This window comes from Erpetoichthys calabaricus, chromosome 18, assembly GCF_900747795.2.
Source record: "Erpetoichthys calabaricus chromosome 18, fErpCal1.3, whole genome shotgun sequence".
Taxonomy (NCBI): domain Eukaryota; kingdom Metazoa; phylum Chordata; class Cladistia; order Polypteriformes; family Polypteridae; genus Erpetoichthys; species Erpetoichthys calabaricus.
In genome coordinates, this window is record NC_041411.2 from 26,023,693 (window position 1) to 26,040,007 (window position 16,315).

The 16,315-nt window shown below is 37.2% G+C and overlaps 1 protein-coding gene across 2 annotated transcripts in view; it reads left to right on the plus strand.

Annotated features, from left to right (window-relative positions):
• The window catches only part of zgc:136971 (S9 family peptidase), a 43,924-nt gene that overhangs the window by 15,266 nt on the left and 12,343 nt on the right, over positions 1 to 16,315 (plus strand). For both annotated transcript variants that reach the window (XM_051921360.1, XM_051921361.1), the window contains exons 2-9: positions 621 to 750; positions 2,284 to 2,410; positions 2,504 to 2,579; positions 10,784 to 10,859; positions 10,958 to 11,148; positions 14,071 to 14,208; positions 14,955 to 15,046; positions 15,118 to 15,155. In XM_051921360.1, coding sequence (XP_051777320.1) covers positions 621 to 750; positions 2,284 to 2,410; positions 2,504 to 2,579; positions 10,784 to 10,859; positions 10,958 to 11,148; positions 14,071 to 14,208; positions 14,955 to 15,046; positions 15,118 to 15,155 — 868 coding nt within the window. The remainder of the gene's footprint in view (positions 1 to 620; positions 751 to 2,283; positions 2,411 to 2,503; positions 2,580 to 10,783; positions 10,860 to 10,957; positions 11,149 to 14,070; positions 14,209 to 14,954; positions 15,047 to 15,117; positions 15,156 to 16,315) is intronic.

The following is a 16,315-nucleotide window of genomic DNA, read 5'->3' on the forward strand; positions in this document are numbered from 1 at the left end:
TCACTGCTGCTTCAGTGCTTGTCTGTGTGAATTTTCCATATGCTCTCAGTGTTTTTGAGGGTATTCTAGTTTGCTTTAAAATTATAAAACGTGTAATATGTGGTAGTATGTGTTGTCTTCAACGTCTTGTACTGAAAAATATCAGGTTCAGCAAACAATTGGTTTGATTAATGGACGAATGTACAAAAACTGTAGAAGTGCTGGATTTAGTGTTCTTATATAAGAAAAGGACATTTTTCTGAGAACATCAAGTGGCATATTTGGACAGCATTGCAATTTAAACTGTCGTTCCTATTTAAACAGTCTGAGACTGGATATCAGAAATCGTGTGTTAGAGGCATTATATACAGTATGTATGTGATTTAATATTTGACCAGAACTCTTTTTTTTAAGCTTAAATTCAACCTCCCAAAATTGCAAAATGAGACAGTTTTTATAGTTTTTCTCCCATGTAAGTTAAAGTCAGTCTTTAGGTTATATAGTTCCATTCGTTGTTACTGTAAAGTTGTGTGGAAAGCTTAGGCATATAGTATCTTTTATAAAGTGTTTTCAGGGCTGCATGTTTTTGGGCATTTTCTTTCACTAACTTGCTGTTCTTTCACTCTTTATTTTATCCCCAGGTCACTACAGACCCCAAGACCATTTCTGCAATCTACAGGCAGTACTGTAGTTTCCCATCTCCCACCCAGGCATTTGTAGGCCCTGAGGTACCTTGTGAGCAGGGAGGGAGCTACATTAACATCTGTACAGGTATCTTACTTCAGTAACATGTAATAAAACATCGTTTGCTTGACTCTCTTTTTCTGCTGTGGTTTATGTTTAAGTTTCTGCACTTATATTTTTTTCTTTCCAAATGACCTCCTTATAACAATGTCTGCCGAGCACTGACTTTAGGACTTGGGCTTTGAAGATGCAGCCTGTCAGTTCCTGGTCTGTAGGGGTGCATGAGATGATAAAATGAATAACTGATGATTTTGCCTTTGATGTTATAATTACAATTATTAATTTCTTTAAACAATTCAATTAAGTATGCCAATGGCATATACTGTACTATGTTTACACACAGTACAGTACAAGTAGAACCTCCATTTTTCTGGGATCCACTTAAAAATTGTTAATATGAAATTGGTAATCTTTTTTTATTTTTTTCAATAAAGATACAGCACATTTTTTAATACGGTAAATGCACTGATATTCAAATATTTATGAAATCACATTTAAGTGTAACACAGACATTCCCTCTTTTTTAATCATTACTTCTGAAAAACTAACCATTACCGCCACTCCCTATTAAAAAGTGTAAAATCTGTGAAAATGTTCAATTGGGTTTGTTCTGTATTAAGAAAACAAATGTGTATGCAAAATCAAAGCAAATAATAAAATCTTAAATGCCAGTAATGTAAGATTAAGAAGTTATTGTAATTAGATGTGATAGTTTGGTTGTACAGGTATAACACATATTAAATGTAACAATGTTAATATATAACAAACTCAAGAAGTATTGAGATCATAACACATTGTTACATGCTGCTGCCAGACTCCGTCCTTGCGCAGTGGTGACCTCATTCTTGATAAAAGTATCGTAACAAAAGGCGGACTCATTTAAAGAAACAGCTTTGCAAGCATCTGCCTTTTAGCATATATTCCTCATTAAAATTGTGAGCTGTTATTTTCAGGAATGCTTCGAGAGTTCTAATCAGCCACAAAACAGTCATGGTTGCATATTGTGCCACTTATTTTAGATCCATATAAATTTTTGTCCGACATTAGGAATCAAGTAAAGACAATATAATTTTATAAGAATAAATGCAGAAGTGGATGACTTCTGTTAGCCTGAGTGTTGATCATTTTTTTAAGACCTTAACTGCACACAGTTTTATTTGGAGCCTTTTCTTTTGATAAATAAAACACAATGACTACTATCATCATAGTAGCTATATTTCAGCGTAAACAGGTAATGATTATCTGTGTCGTGGAACTAACCTTAGAGGGACTTGCTGTGGCATGCCTAAGGTTTCCTGCCCTTCTGATCTAAGGCAGTTATGACTGTAATCACAATTAGTATACGATTAACTGTACAGCCCAACTGGTCTGCCTCACTCCTTTTCTGTTTGTCCTCCTTTAGTTAAAATCCTCGTCTCTGCTCAGTATCGAAATATCTCAAGCTTATGCTCACACATGTTGACAGAATGGGTACTGGCAGAGGCCCTACCAGGTTAGTCCAATTCCTCATAAATAAATACATTTCTGACATATACATATATATATTTTTAATGTTGAAAGAATGGACCCAGAGTGAGCTGGAGAGAGGTCAGTCAATCAGTTTCAGCCGTCAGCACACTGTTCTGCATGATGGAGTTTCTCTGCGCCTGATTGGCCCGCCTTCACCCTGCACTGACATTCAGAACCAGTAAGTACTGCTACTTTTTTAGATGAGGTTCAGCCAAACCAACTAAATGTTCTAAATGCATATGGTCATGGATGTCTCTGTTTCATGTCACAGGTTGCTCAGTTGCTACTCTCCATCGGGGAAGCTGAAGGCTGTTATTCGTGAAAAGCAGGAGAAACAGTTTTTGGAGGTACATATCTGATTTAATGTTTGTAAATGTTTCAGGTCTTTGAGAATCATTTGAAGTATCATTTTGAGATGATGAGTGGTAACACTAACCTTTACATTTGGTCTACTACTCTTGGTAGAGGTACCTGCAGGATCACTTTTATTTAGATATTGAATGTGGACAGCACCCGTTTAATGACTGTGAACCTTATTCATCAATCTTCACAGTCCACCTCATTTTCTGAGGTGCCCACTGGTTGGCTCTTCATGCTAAATCATCATTTAAGTCATGCTACGTTTATTCTTTGTCCAAATAAGGAAATTTTTATGAGACTCCTATGTGACAAATGTTCAGCCCTGCCCTGTTCTGCAGGTTGTGGCCAGGTGTACCTGAATGAACTTTTTAGATGATTGGGTGTTAGCACCATTGGGTTCCATTTGAAAATCATCCATTCCAGATTCTAAATATAAGCAAATTTTCACTTTTTTTGATATTTGAGAGTGCAGATGTCATAATACCAGACTTTTTGTATTCAATATGAATACCAGTGATATTTTGATACTCTATACCAGGGGTTCTCAATGTCGGTCCTGGGGGCCCACTGTGGCTTCAGGTTTTTGTTCCAACCAGATTCCTAATCAGTGACAACATCTGATAACACTGAGCTCAATTAATTATAAGACATTTTTTTTTCTCTTCACTTATTCTTCATTAAGAAAGCACCGCAGTAAGTTTTACATTTATAAGACATTTAGGAATATTTCTGCGTTTGATTTAAATGCTTAACAACCTTTTGTTGATTTCATTCTATTTTGCCCTTTCTCTGTGCAGTTTGCTCCCTTCATTGTATCCTAATAATGACAACCAGTGGAGCAGACAGCCAGGCAAACAACAAGGCTGCAACTACTTCAGCGTTAGACCCACTAATTAGAAAATAATGAATTAATTAAACAATTAGAACACTCTGCAAAACAACAGAATGAAAATCAAGATGAAAATATTGTTAAAAAGAAAACAAAATACATTATTCCAATAAAACTGCTTGGTACATTTTAATATACCAAACTTAGTTTTCTAATTTCTACATTTTTCCCAAAACACACAGAATTTGACAAATTAACAGTTCACTTAATTAGCCCAGGAGTCCAATTAAAAATAGAAGCTGGTTGGAACAAAAACCTGCAGCCACAGTGGTCCTCCAGGACCGACATTCAGAACCCCTGCTCTATACCACAGCTTAAACAGAAATCCATTTAATGGCTTTTTGTTAAAGTTCCTCCATTATTGAAGTGAACAATATTGTGCCTCTTTCTGTTATACAATATAAAATACATAAATACCATCAGTAACAACAGCTTAAAATACTGGCATATCCATCAAGTACTTAGCCAAATATAATTTAAGTAAAGAAATGTTGGCATTCATCAATTTCAAAATATAATACTAGGCTTGACTTTTAATGTGTATCAGAATTGGGGAATCCCTTCATTGTAGCAATCAATAGGGGGGTTATAGTCTTAGGGGAATTTCAGCATAGGGTTTATAAGAAACTAGTTGTGTAAGCCTGTGCTGTAAAAAGCATGGGGTCCTAGAAACAATTGAAATTGTCAGAAAAAAAATTGAAATGTAGAGATGTCAGATAATTGAAAGGAACTACTCTGGGCATCTCTCTCCATGAGGTTTCGTTTTGCCGACTTGCTGGCCTCGCTTGTGCATTAGCAGCTAAGCGACTTTGTCTTTCTTCAAAGGTTTTATTTTGCCAATGTGCTCGCCTCAATTGTATAATAGCGCCGGGAGGAAAAGTAAACGGGATACTGTTTTGCCAATGTACTCGCTTTGCTTCTGTGTTAATGGCTAAGCGAGTGACTCTTTCTTCGGAGGTTTCATTTTGCCAACGTGCTGGCCTCGCTTGTGTATCCTCTGAGGTGGAACCCTTAGCCCGACTCCACCTCTCACTTCCGGGCCGGACAGACAGACACACATACACACACTTCCACCCTTAGACGTTTATATATTAGATGATATTATGAGCTACCTGATTTATGTTAGCATGTGCACATTCTGAATTTTATTCTCTTGACATTTTCTGTCCAGTAACTGAAAAATAATAAATATAAAAATTCACACATTATTACATTTTATTATATTTCCATTTAAACAATATCTTTAGAGGTGTTTTTGTAACAACATGATTTTAAAGTCTGGTTGGTCAGAAAATGACTCTGTTAAGTTTGTAACATTTCCAGTTGTAAGACTTTATATTTGTGTAATTAGCTGGTTAAAAATACCAAGATAGAGTAATATTTAATAGATGAGTCAAATAAATTAAACTTTCAAATATCAGAAACTCATAATGTTTTAATTTTCAAAAACTGTCCTTCTCTCTCTCTTGTTTTTTTTTTATAGCTTGCCCAACTTTAAAGCTTCCTGTATGAAATCAAACTTGTCCATTTTTCATGAATCCTTAATTTCAGCTGTTCTATTAAACAGCCTTTGTTTTGCTCTTTTCAAGAGTTAAGTGAGTGGTCACACCATTTGTTATTGCTTGTGCTTGTGAACAAATCCAGAATTTGAAAATTACTTTGGCAGGTGATACCTGTAGTCAAATATATAAATGTGAGACTGCATTACATTATTCAGTGTACAATTCAAACACATGATCTGTGTGATTTTGCTTATGGGTTATGCTAATTATCATTAATTTGTCTTCAAAAACCAAACATATGACACAACTTTAGTGTCTGCAGATTCGTATTTAGCAATGAAGTACAGTACGCTGTTTTGCTTGTCCTGCTGATGGCATGTTACAGCAATTATGAGCCTCTGTTTATCCCGTACATTAGTAATGAGTTGTGTCTTGTATTTCAAAGCATTGAAACACTAAATAAATTTTATTTTGGTATTACAAATTGGAGCAACTAATGTCATCGCTGGTGTAGAGAAGCCAAATAGCCACTTCAGTTGAGCCTCGCCTTGAAGTTATCTTGCTGCAGTTGTTTTTTGTTTTCTTCAATAATAAATATGATTCTTGCACTTGTACACTGAAATTCTCCTGCGTGAACACATTTCCAGACATGTTTTTCTTTTTGACTTGTTGATTTGGTGCTATAGCATCACCACTGAGAGACATTTTTTATGCAGATTTACTCACTTTTTTCTCATTTATTATTGTGCCTTCCAAAGTAGTTTCTTTTCTTGCGTTGATGCATGAGTGTAGTACCAACATTCTCAACACTGTAAAAAAACTGGTACTGTTACATTTTTGGAACTTTGGTACCAAAATAGCACCAAAATATTGGTTCTTCTGACATCCTTATTTGACTGAGTAAAACATTTTGTGTATTGGTGTAATGCTTTTGTATTCTGGTTAAATTTTGCAGTAATATATGTCTAGGACAGTATTTCAGAGTAAAAGAAGCCACTTGCATTTGAAAATGTGGTGGGTATAAAAGTGGAAATGGGCAGATCATTTTATACTCAAATAAAGTAGAAATATCAAAACGTACTCAAGGACAGTAATGAAGTCTTTTTCTACTTTGTCACTATACACCACTGCCATTAGGTCACTCTTATGCTCTTGTTTTTTTGTTCTTCTAAGTCTTTTCTTTATAAACTTTAAAGCCAGTAAGCCATTTTTATTGCTGCAGTATGTCTCTAGCAGTGCCAGAGCCATCATAAGAATGTTTTAATAGGCTTGTGTTTAAAACGGACCTGCAAATATTATCATATATCTCAAAGCATCAAAATTCCCCTGAGGTTTGTAGATCCAAAGCCTTCCCCACTCGCATTGTGTTTGCATCCCCTGTAAAGTTAGGTGAAGGCCACTGATTTTCTCTTCAGTGGAATTTATCATACATTTTGTATGCCTCATTGGACAGGGTCTCATCACCGTGAGTGATTATTGCTTTTGAAACAGATGTGTACCATTAGAAATTTTAGAGCATCAGTTTGCTCCTTGTCATCTGTAACACACTATTTTCAACATTTTTCTAGCTGTTGACTTTTCATTTTACACTTTCAAAAGAGTTTATTTGAGCTATAAACTGAATACTGTAACTTCAATCCAGCCTTTTAAGATGGTGCACTTCTGGGCACATATTGTTCCTGTATAAACTTTAACTAGACCAGACAATGAAGTTCAATTCCACCAAATCGCAACAAAGTTTGTGCAGTCCTAAGATATATGGAGAGTTACCAAACTGGATTAAATTGTGTGGCTGACCCAGAGAGAGCAGCACTAATTGAGGCCACAATATGGAGAAGTACATAGATAGCAGGGGTTTCTGCAAATTGATAGAACTGAGGAGATTATAAGCTAATTGTTTTACATACAGTGGGTGACCTCACTTACAGGAAGTAAAGGGTATCAGCCCAACCCTATGACTTGAAAAGTGTTCTGAATGCATGTAGTGAGACAAGGTGCCCAGAGAGGGAATGATTAACTTTCATATAAAACCAGACTTTGGTTTACATTTTATCATGTCGCTTTGTGTTCAATTAATCAGACAACAGTTACTGGCAGCACATAGATCAAAGTCCTTGTAAAACTGCAGTGACAGCAATCTCTCCGAGTTTGTTTAAAAATTCGGATGTATGCTTAATTATGAAGAGAGGCAGATGAGGTCAAGGCAGGAAGCCATCCTGGATGGTGTGCCCAGTCACAGTCAACCTCAATTTGTCACATTTCTGTTTTTCATGCATAATATTTGTTGTTCAATTGTCTAAAAAAATCCACTTACCTTAGAAATTTAAATAAAGATAATTTTTTTCTTTGCAATCTTAGATGATTTTGCACCCGTTTTCATAAATGACAGAGAAATGTTTTTTTTTTTTTCCTCTTGTGCTTGTTTTGTCATGCAAACCCCGCTTTATAAATTCAGAGACTTATTTTAAAGTTGATTGTCTGAAGGCAAAGGACTGTCATGGAATAACTGGTCCAGGAACAACCCGTTGAAGTCAATTTCACCACCTCACTACACTTCAATACACTGCACAATGACAGTCAGCCTCACCTGTATGTCTTTGGGAAATGGAAATATCACAAGAGTACTCCGAGATAAACCCACACAGACATGGGCAGAATGTGCCGACTCTGACTCTGGAGCTGTGACGCAACAGTGCTACCATTGTGCCACCATGCTCCCTGTAAGGAGTTTGGTTTTGGCCAGATACACCATTACTATGTTTGGGTTTTTCTATCTCTGCTTATATCTAGCATTGCTTTTGACATTGTCGGTATTAATTGAGTAATCCATGTTCTCAAATCTATGTGAACATTTGAGACATACCGCTTTTGGCATTTAAAATGCAGTGTCTTTCTTACTGCATATAGTTCGTAGTGATGGCTTAGAAAAACCTTGAATCTCACGTTTTCATACAAAACAGATAACGATTTCTGAGGGAATAGGTGTCTGTGGTGACCAATACTGAACAACAGCAAACAATATCAAAAATTACCCATGGAAAAAATCTCACGTCACTCATGTCGAAAAATCCACGTCAAGTCATCCAGTTGTATGTTCACCTTGTCCCAAACACATGTATTTTTACTAAAACTAGGGGGCTCCGCTCCCTGCTTGCTTCGCTCGCCAACCCCCGGGTGGGAGCTTCGCGCTAGTCACTTTGCGGATTTGCTGTTCACGTATGAGGAGGCGGATGTACATTTTAACAGATTGTTATTTTCATGGGAACTGTTACATATGCATAATAGAACTAACTATTTTACATTACTGCGAGTAATTAACCATAGTAAAAAATACTAAAACGTAATAAATTGAAAGAAAATGATGTTTCATGTTGTGTTAGAGGAATTTGTTGAGTTATACATTTTCATTCTGTTTGGCTAATCTCTAACCAGCTCTGCATTTGCATCGCGCCAACGGTTTTGAACCTCTTTACGAGGTTCTACTTTGTCATCTACTATTGTCTTTTATTTCCGACCCCGCTTGAACCTGCTAGGTTTTCAATTCAACTTGGTCTGGGCTGATTATTACTTTCCTTATTTTCCAAATTTGCACATAGATTATTATTGTTCTTTTTTGAATTCTTTTCTCTCCAACGCTTTTGGGCATCTTTTTGACATGCTGCCCTTTCTTCTTCGCTTAGTTGTTGACGTGTCATCTAGAACGTATAAAATTATTGTCCAGAAAAGGACTACATCGAAGGAAACAAATAGATTATATGTATAAAAATACTGTCCAGAAAAGTTTCTTTAAAGGATGAAACAGGACTTTTCATAAACGAATTAAAATGAGGAAAACGTAAAAATTTATAAGAGCTGAGAGCACAGGAGCTGTGTCTGACAAAACATTCACACGAATGAGAGTTGAGTGGACCGTGGGCATGGTTATAAATGGTTGAGAGGAGGGCGGAACTTGACAAAATCTCTTGGCAAAAGTCTCGTTTCGCGGGACTTGGAAAAAGTCTTGTCTCAAGATTTTCTTTTATAATAGAGAAATATTGTTAAACTACTGTAAGCTGAGATACCCTAGTTGAAATCTAAGTAACCGACGTAGGTCATGAGTCCAGCCTGATAACAGCTTATTCCCTGGCTAACTCTGCATTTCACGTGATATTGACAGTGCAGAGTTCACTGAGATACATCTTTAGCTAAAGATTTTAAAATGAAAGAAAAGTGGGTTATAATCCTTGAGGGACTCTAATCATGGATATGAATATCCAGTAAATGTAAAAACTGGAGGTGGGTGTACAGTCCAAATGCTTGTTCAGGCCTGAACGTGTTCCATTTACTTCACAAAAATGTTTGCCAGAAGTGACTTATTTCATAATATTTTAGTCAAAATGCATATGTTTGGAACGTTGAGGGCATATGACTGCATGACTTCACATGTGGATTGTGTGACAGCAGTAACGTCTGATTTTTTCATGGACGTTTTGATATTGTTTGCTCTTGTCCAGTGTTGGTCACCATATTCTTCTCTTCTGTTCGCTTTTTTACTCTCTATTCTGTATAAAAACATGAAATTAAATTTTTTGTTAGCCATCACTACATAACTACGTGGGGTAAGTAACATAAAACATAATTTTTGGTTGGAAAATTACTTTAAATGATTGTGAGTATCTAGTCATGGCACAGCTCTTCTGTTTTGAGAGTTTTTTTTCCAAACACTGAGGGTTAGTTAGAGTGTAAGGTGTCCCAGATCTTTTGGTGACACACATTGTAGAACATCCCCCTATAGAATTTTTTACAGTATTCTGTATTCAAAAAACAGGAAAATGATTTATAAATGACCAATCAAAGTGAAATTCCTTAAATGTTATTAAAAATGGTTCTCCGCCATCAGTTTAGAATTTTCTTTTTTGTGTGCCATAATAATAATAATAATAATTCTTTTATATAGTGCTTTTCTCATTACTCACAGCACTTTACATAGTGAGTAGGGAGCCACTTCAACCACCACCAATGTGAATCATCCACCAGGATGATGTGACGGCAGCCATTTTGCGTCAGTACGCTTACCTCACATTAGCTGTTAGGTCATGAAGGGGTGAGATTAACTAATTAGGGAAATAGGATGATTAGGAAACCAGAATGACTAGACCATGGTGGGTAGTTTAGCCAGGACTTTGGGATACACCCTATAAAATGTATTTGCAAAATTTATAAAAAGCAGTTATTGCCCAAAACTGAATGAATCTAAATAATCTGAGCAATTGCAAATGCTGTGCAGGGAATTGGAGCTTTTTGTACATAATGAAAACAGTCAGTGATAAGTCTGGCATCATAGCCTCACTGAGACCTTTGTAAGTTAGAGGTTCTACATACAAATCGGGAAATAAGTCTGCTGAGAAAGTTTGCTGCTCGTTCCTGGAACCTTCAGAAAAGTAAAAATGCAAAAAAAGAACCAGGCTTGCTTGGTCCAATGGTGTTAAGATCATAGAAGCTACTTGCAGTTCAACAGTGTGTCACTAGATGTCGCTGTGTGAACAGCTAAGTCAGATGTTTACCTACTTATAAAAGCATTGGTGTGGCTAACTGCTCAGGAAATTTAATAAGGCTAACGTTTCTGTCAAGATTGTGTTGGCTGTTTAAATCTGAGGTAAATTTACTTTATATATATTTTGGGTCGGCTGAAAGAAATATAGATATACCCAAACTTGGGAACAGATGATGAAATCATAAGTAATAACATATCAGAATAGTTTGTCTTTTTTGGTGCAAATGGTAGTAATGTGACCCATTTCTTGCAACGTCTTGTTTACAGATTTGGGGAGAAAATGGACTGCAAAGATCCACAGATTTAAGTGCGCAGAATGTACATGGCAAGGTCTACGGCAGTGGTAGGTCTGAATTTGGAGCATTATGTGACAGGTGATGAGTCTATTTGAGGTTTGTGACTCTGGGTAATGCGTCTCTCTCTCTCCCTCTCTCCAAACAGGACAGTTTGGGGTTCTGTCATGGTCTCATTCGGAAAAGAAAGTTCTGTATGTCGCCGAGAAGAAACGAACAGAGATAAGATCTTTCTTTCAGCCCTCAGCTTCTGTTTGCCATGATGAAAAAAGGGAGTCGAAGAGACAAGAGGGCAAAGAGGAGCAGGAGGACTCCAATATATCACAGCAACCTATAAAGGTAAAAGAAAACTGAACAGCTTCATACTAGCTTGAACCTGAAATTAAACACATTTCATAACTGCTGGAAAAAAGTACTTTCTGTTGACAGTGGCAGAAGGGGATCGTTGGAGAATCCAAAACACTCACTTGTCTTAGGGGCATGTATAAGTGTTGGCTAACCCACAAGACGAAGTGTCATACCATGACTGAAGGCCTTGTTCTTGAAGCAAGTTAGCACGCACATAAGAGGAGGTCATGGGACCCCACATTCTTGCCATTCATGGGCTAAGATGGGCTAGAATCTTTATCATATGAAGTAGGGCTGGATAAGTGCCTCCGGCCTTAGTAGGCCTGGCTGAATCACTTCCAGATGACCCTGTGGTCATCTATCAGATCTTAGTATAGATAGCTACAGACTATGGTGCCCTTAACTAGTGACAGTTACTTTAACCTGTTAATGACTGTGTGTTCTGCTCACTTACTTTATTATCAACCCAAATCTCACTTTGGAATTATGCATAGGTAAACCTCCATTAGACTGTAATGTTTCAAATCACTGAATAAAAGGGAAGATCATGTTCATTGCGGCTGTAGCCAACCTCTTGAAATAGTGACACCTCGGTAGTAACATAGCGTAACAATCTCCGATTATTACAATTCTGAGTTAGGGTGAAGTGCCATTTCTGGTAGCATTGAATGTTAGCCCTGGACAGGATTCCAGTCCATTACAGAATTAACACACTGATATGTTCAAAGAGGATCAGAGTTGCTAGTCAGTCTATCACAAGTCTATGGGATGTGTGAGGAAAACCCCATTCAGGCAAGGAATTCACATGTGATTCAAACTCAGGATCTGTGAGGCAGCAGTGACCATTTGTTGGTCTGTAAATACTGTATTTCTTAGTAAGAAATGTGTGTAAACACTATGGCTATGTAATTATGCCTTAAATATATAAGAGACTATATCCATGAAATCTGGAATGAAAAATACCTAAAAAAATAAATTAATTTAGTTAATAATTGATTCGCAAATTACATTTTAGTATGGCCTGTTGAAACAGTGCTGTTAGCAGTTCATGCACCACAACTAAAGCTTACAGTGGCGGAAGCTCATCTGGCCTGATTTCATCCATCCCTCTGGGTACTTTGTTTATATTGCTCTCTACTGGTTACAGTTGGTAGTGCCATGTTACTAAATTGTTTTAACACTGTGGTCATATCGTTTTTTGCCAGAGTGGAATCTCTTAATCCAGACTATTTCTGTTTGCTAGTAAAACCTACTTTGATAAGAAAAAGTATCTGAACTCTTTGGAAATAATGTTTAAATTTGTCTTAAAATATGGTCTGATCTTCATCTAAGCTATAATAATGAACAAACACAATCTGTTTTAACTAATACACTAATTATTATATTGTCCTTGTATGTATTGAGAATTTTATTCAAATATTCACAGTGAAGGTTGGAAAAAGTATATGAGCCCCTGGCCTGATGAGTTCAACACAAGCCAGCTGGAGTCAAGAGTTAGCAAACCTGGAGTCCAATCAATGAAATGGGATTGGAGGTGTGGTTTAGAGTTAGACCAATGAAAACAGACTCTGACATTTTGAGTTTACATTTCATAAGAGGAATCTACTGATTTGAAGTAAAAGAGAGATCTCAGAAGATTTACAATCAAGAGTAGAGTTGCAAAGTAATTTCAAAATGTTTAGGTATTTATAAGTTAGAGAAATTGTGTATAAATAGAGATGGCTCGGTACTGTGCTACTTTCCTTAGAAGCGGGTGCTTAGCTGAGATGAGTCGAAAGGCAAAATACTGTACAGAAAGTTCAATCAGGTAAAAAAGAACTCTGGGGTAGTAGCTAAAGGGGTGAAGAAATCATTGGAGCAGGTTAACATCTCTGTTCATCAGTCTACCATACATAAAACACTGAGCAGGCATGGTGTCCAAAAAGGAAGCCATGACTCTCTAAAAAACATCACTTCACACCTGAAGTTTGCCAAAAACCACATTGACACTCAATAACACTGTTGGAAAAACATTTGTGGACTGATCAAATGAAAGATGAGTCATTCAGGAAGAATACACAGCAGTGTATAAGGCATGAAAAGTGCACTGGATAAAATCCCATCATCCCAAAAGTGAAGTATGGTGAAGGGAGCTTCATGATTTAGTGCTGCTTTGCTACCACTGGAGCTGGACAGCTTGTCATCATTCATGTAACAAAAAATTCCAGTGTTTATCAAGGAGTCCTACAGGATAATGTCAGGGTAGCAATGCTCAGCTGAAACTCAGTAGAAGTTGGATGATAAAACAGGACAATGACCTTAAACATCAAAGTAAATCTACTACAGAATGGCTTATAAAAAAGAAAGTTCGCCTTTTGAAATGGCCCATTCCAATAGAGATGGTGTGGAATGACCTCAAGAGAGCAGTTCATACCAGACATCCGTCAAATATGGCTGAGCTGAATTAGTTTTCTAAATACAAATGATCCCAGAGTCCTTCAGAATGCTGTGCAGGTCTGATCTGCATCTACTGGATGCCCCTTTCTAGAGGTTATTGCTGTCAAGAGATGTCCTGAGCAGTTATTAAATCAAGGGATTCACTTACTTTGTCCACAGCAAAGTTTGAATGTTTGATATATGTGAACTGCATAAGTGGAATATAAAATGCGTGGGTGGATGATGGAATGAATTGATTGTTTTGTTCTTTTAAATGTTTGGTTCTTCCTCTGATGCACCTTAATAATTGTGCTCTACCTTTGAGTCTTATAGCAGTCAATTTTTATTTTATGTAGAATCATTTATAGGGCCAGTCTGTTACAAGTCTCTAATAAGACTATACTACATCTACCTATCATATGTATAAGTATTCATTTTGATAGCATTTAACTGCTTTTTAAAACTTGTCTGCTTTTTGTCTTTTTTTTTTCTATTTAGGACAGCAACTTGGAATTTTGGGATGACTGGGGAGAGGGGATGTCAGGCAGTAGGCTCCCAGTCTTATGTATTTTAGACATCCAGAGCAGCTGCATCTTGGTGGTGAAGGGCATCCCAGATGATGTGTCTCCGGGGCAGGTATGAGTAATCTGGGTCCAGGAGCAAAGGCCACTTGGATAAAGAATGAGGGAAATGTAACAAAAGACAGAAAGAAAAGACAAAGATTAACAGTAACAGAAAAGGTACAAATAAGAAAAGAAAGATGACGGAGTATGAAAGTAATTAGTAATACTAAACAATTTAAATGCACAAAATCATAAAAGCTTTATCATCACTGGTTTAACAGCCATTTTCAGGGTTTACGTGAGTTAGCTGTTTGCTCTCCAAATTTTTTTTGCTGTACTTTGGTATCCTTTGGGGTGAGACCTAATCTTTTCATATCATGTCAATATAAAATTTTGTATACCTGCTTTCATAGAGAGGACTTAATATTGTAATGTATTCCTCATGGTATTATCGTTATAAAAATATAAATATAATAGAAAAGGATTAAAGTTAAACAAAAAAGGGTGCAAAAGTGTCACAGTGGACTTGGGTGAAAAAAAAATTAAAATATGGTGAGATTAGTAAGAAGGGATAAATAATAACAAGAAAGAAGAGAGAAAACTGAAACCAAAAATGTGAAAATCTGTCAAAGAATAGAAATGAGGTGAGTAATATAAATAAAGCCCAGATGGAATGGAGCGGTGAAAATGCAAGTGACCTTCACAGACTCTAGGAGGGTGCAATAAAAAGGTTTAAAGAGAAGGGGGCGCTCCAGAGAAAGAGAGCCTTTTCCCCTGCCTTGTGGTAGTGATGATGGTGATGGGACTCGTCTGTTTCAGGCTCTATGGGCTCCTGGTGACCAAGGACTGCTCTTTGTTGGCTGGCATCATGAGCCATTCCGACTTGGCTTGAAGTTCTGTTACAACCGCAGGTGAGCTGCTTAAAATGGGGCATTGGAGGCCTTGTGCGCTGTTGGTGCTGATGTTCTATTTTATTTTTCAGGTCTGCGCTCTACCATGTAGATTTTGAAGGCAGATGTGGTAAGTGAGAGCCTTATAATAAGTATGGAATATCCACATGTAAAGAGTTGCTTAACCATTGGCCAAACACCCATATTTTAGAAATTGTCAGTGAGGACTCAAAGGTGCGTCATCCTTGGCTTTCTATGGCTTGGCTTGGGAACATGTACAGTATGTTGCCAGTTTTCCAATACTTAGTTGATTTTTACTGGTATTTATTTCCCTTTTTAGAGATTTAATTTTGTACCAATTGGATTTTATATACATTTTGTTTTGTGTGTGTCTATTTTACTCTGAGATGTCAAACAAAGGAGATTGTTTTAGCCTACACACCACAATTCTACAGTGTCAGGAGTTGACCAAACTCTCCATTTACTGGCATCACCCCACTGCCATTGTTGTGATAACCAGTTGTCCTTCTAGCACTTACACTTTCACTTTAAAACCTTTTGCAATTATCTTCTTCTGTGTTGTTGGGTTGCTTGTACTGTAGCATTTCTATACAGGATAGGCATGTGTAATTACCTGCTTCTGAATGAGCACTGGATCAGTGGCATCTAACCGCTATGCCAGAAAGAAAAAGCAAGGAATGGGCACTTCATTTGGTCCCTGCAGTTCACAGAACTGGTGAGAGTGCAGCCATTGAGAATACTGCTCAAGGAAGGCAAGCAGTGACACAATGGGGAAACTACATCGCAAACTCCTATACCTTATCTTGACAATACAAGGCATTACAGATGTCACCCTAGACACCCAAAACAAAAGCTGGTGGTAATTAAAGTGCCAGCGTTTTGTCATAGATAAAACAAATGTTTGAGGAGTAGCCCACAGTAGCATTACTCCTCTAAAGTAGGAGTTTCCTTTTTAAAATGAGATGAAGCCATCACAGTTTCATATCTAACGTTAAGGCAATTCATTTGAGCCCTGGCCCCCCAACCCCCACTGAACTGCAAAGTTTTACCTCGGTGACATGCAGGAAGGATGCGGGTAGGACTCTCGCAAAAGTCATTTAATCCCCTGACTACAGCATCCTTCCACATGGATCACAGAATGCATAAAACGTACGTTATGAACTCGAAGTATAAGTTATGCATAGTACAGTACTAACACACAGTCATTTTTGACAAAATGGGAACATATTGAGGGATGTATGCAAAGTAGAAGGACTAAGGAGCAGGGCC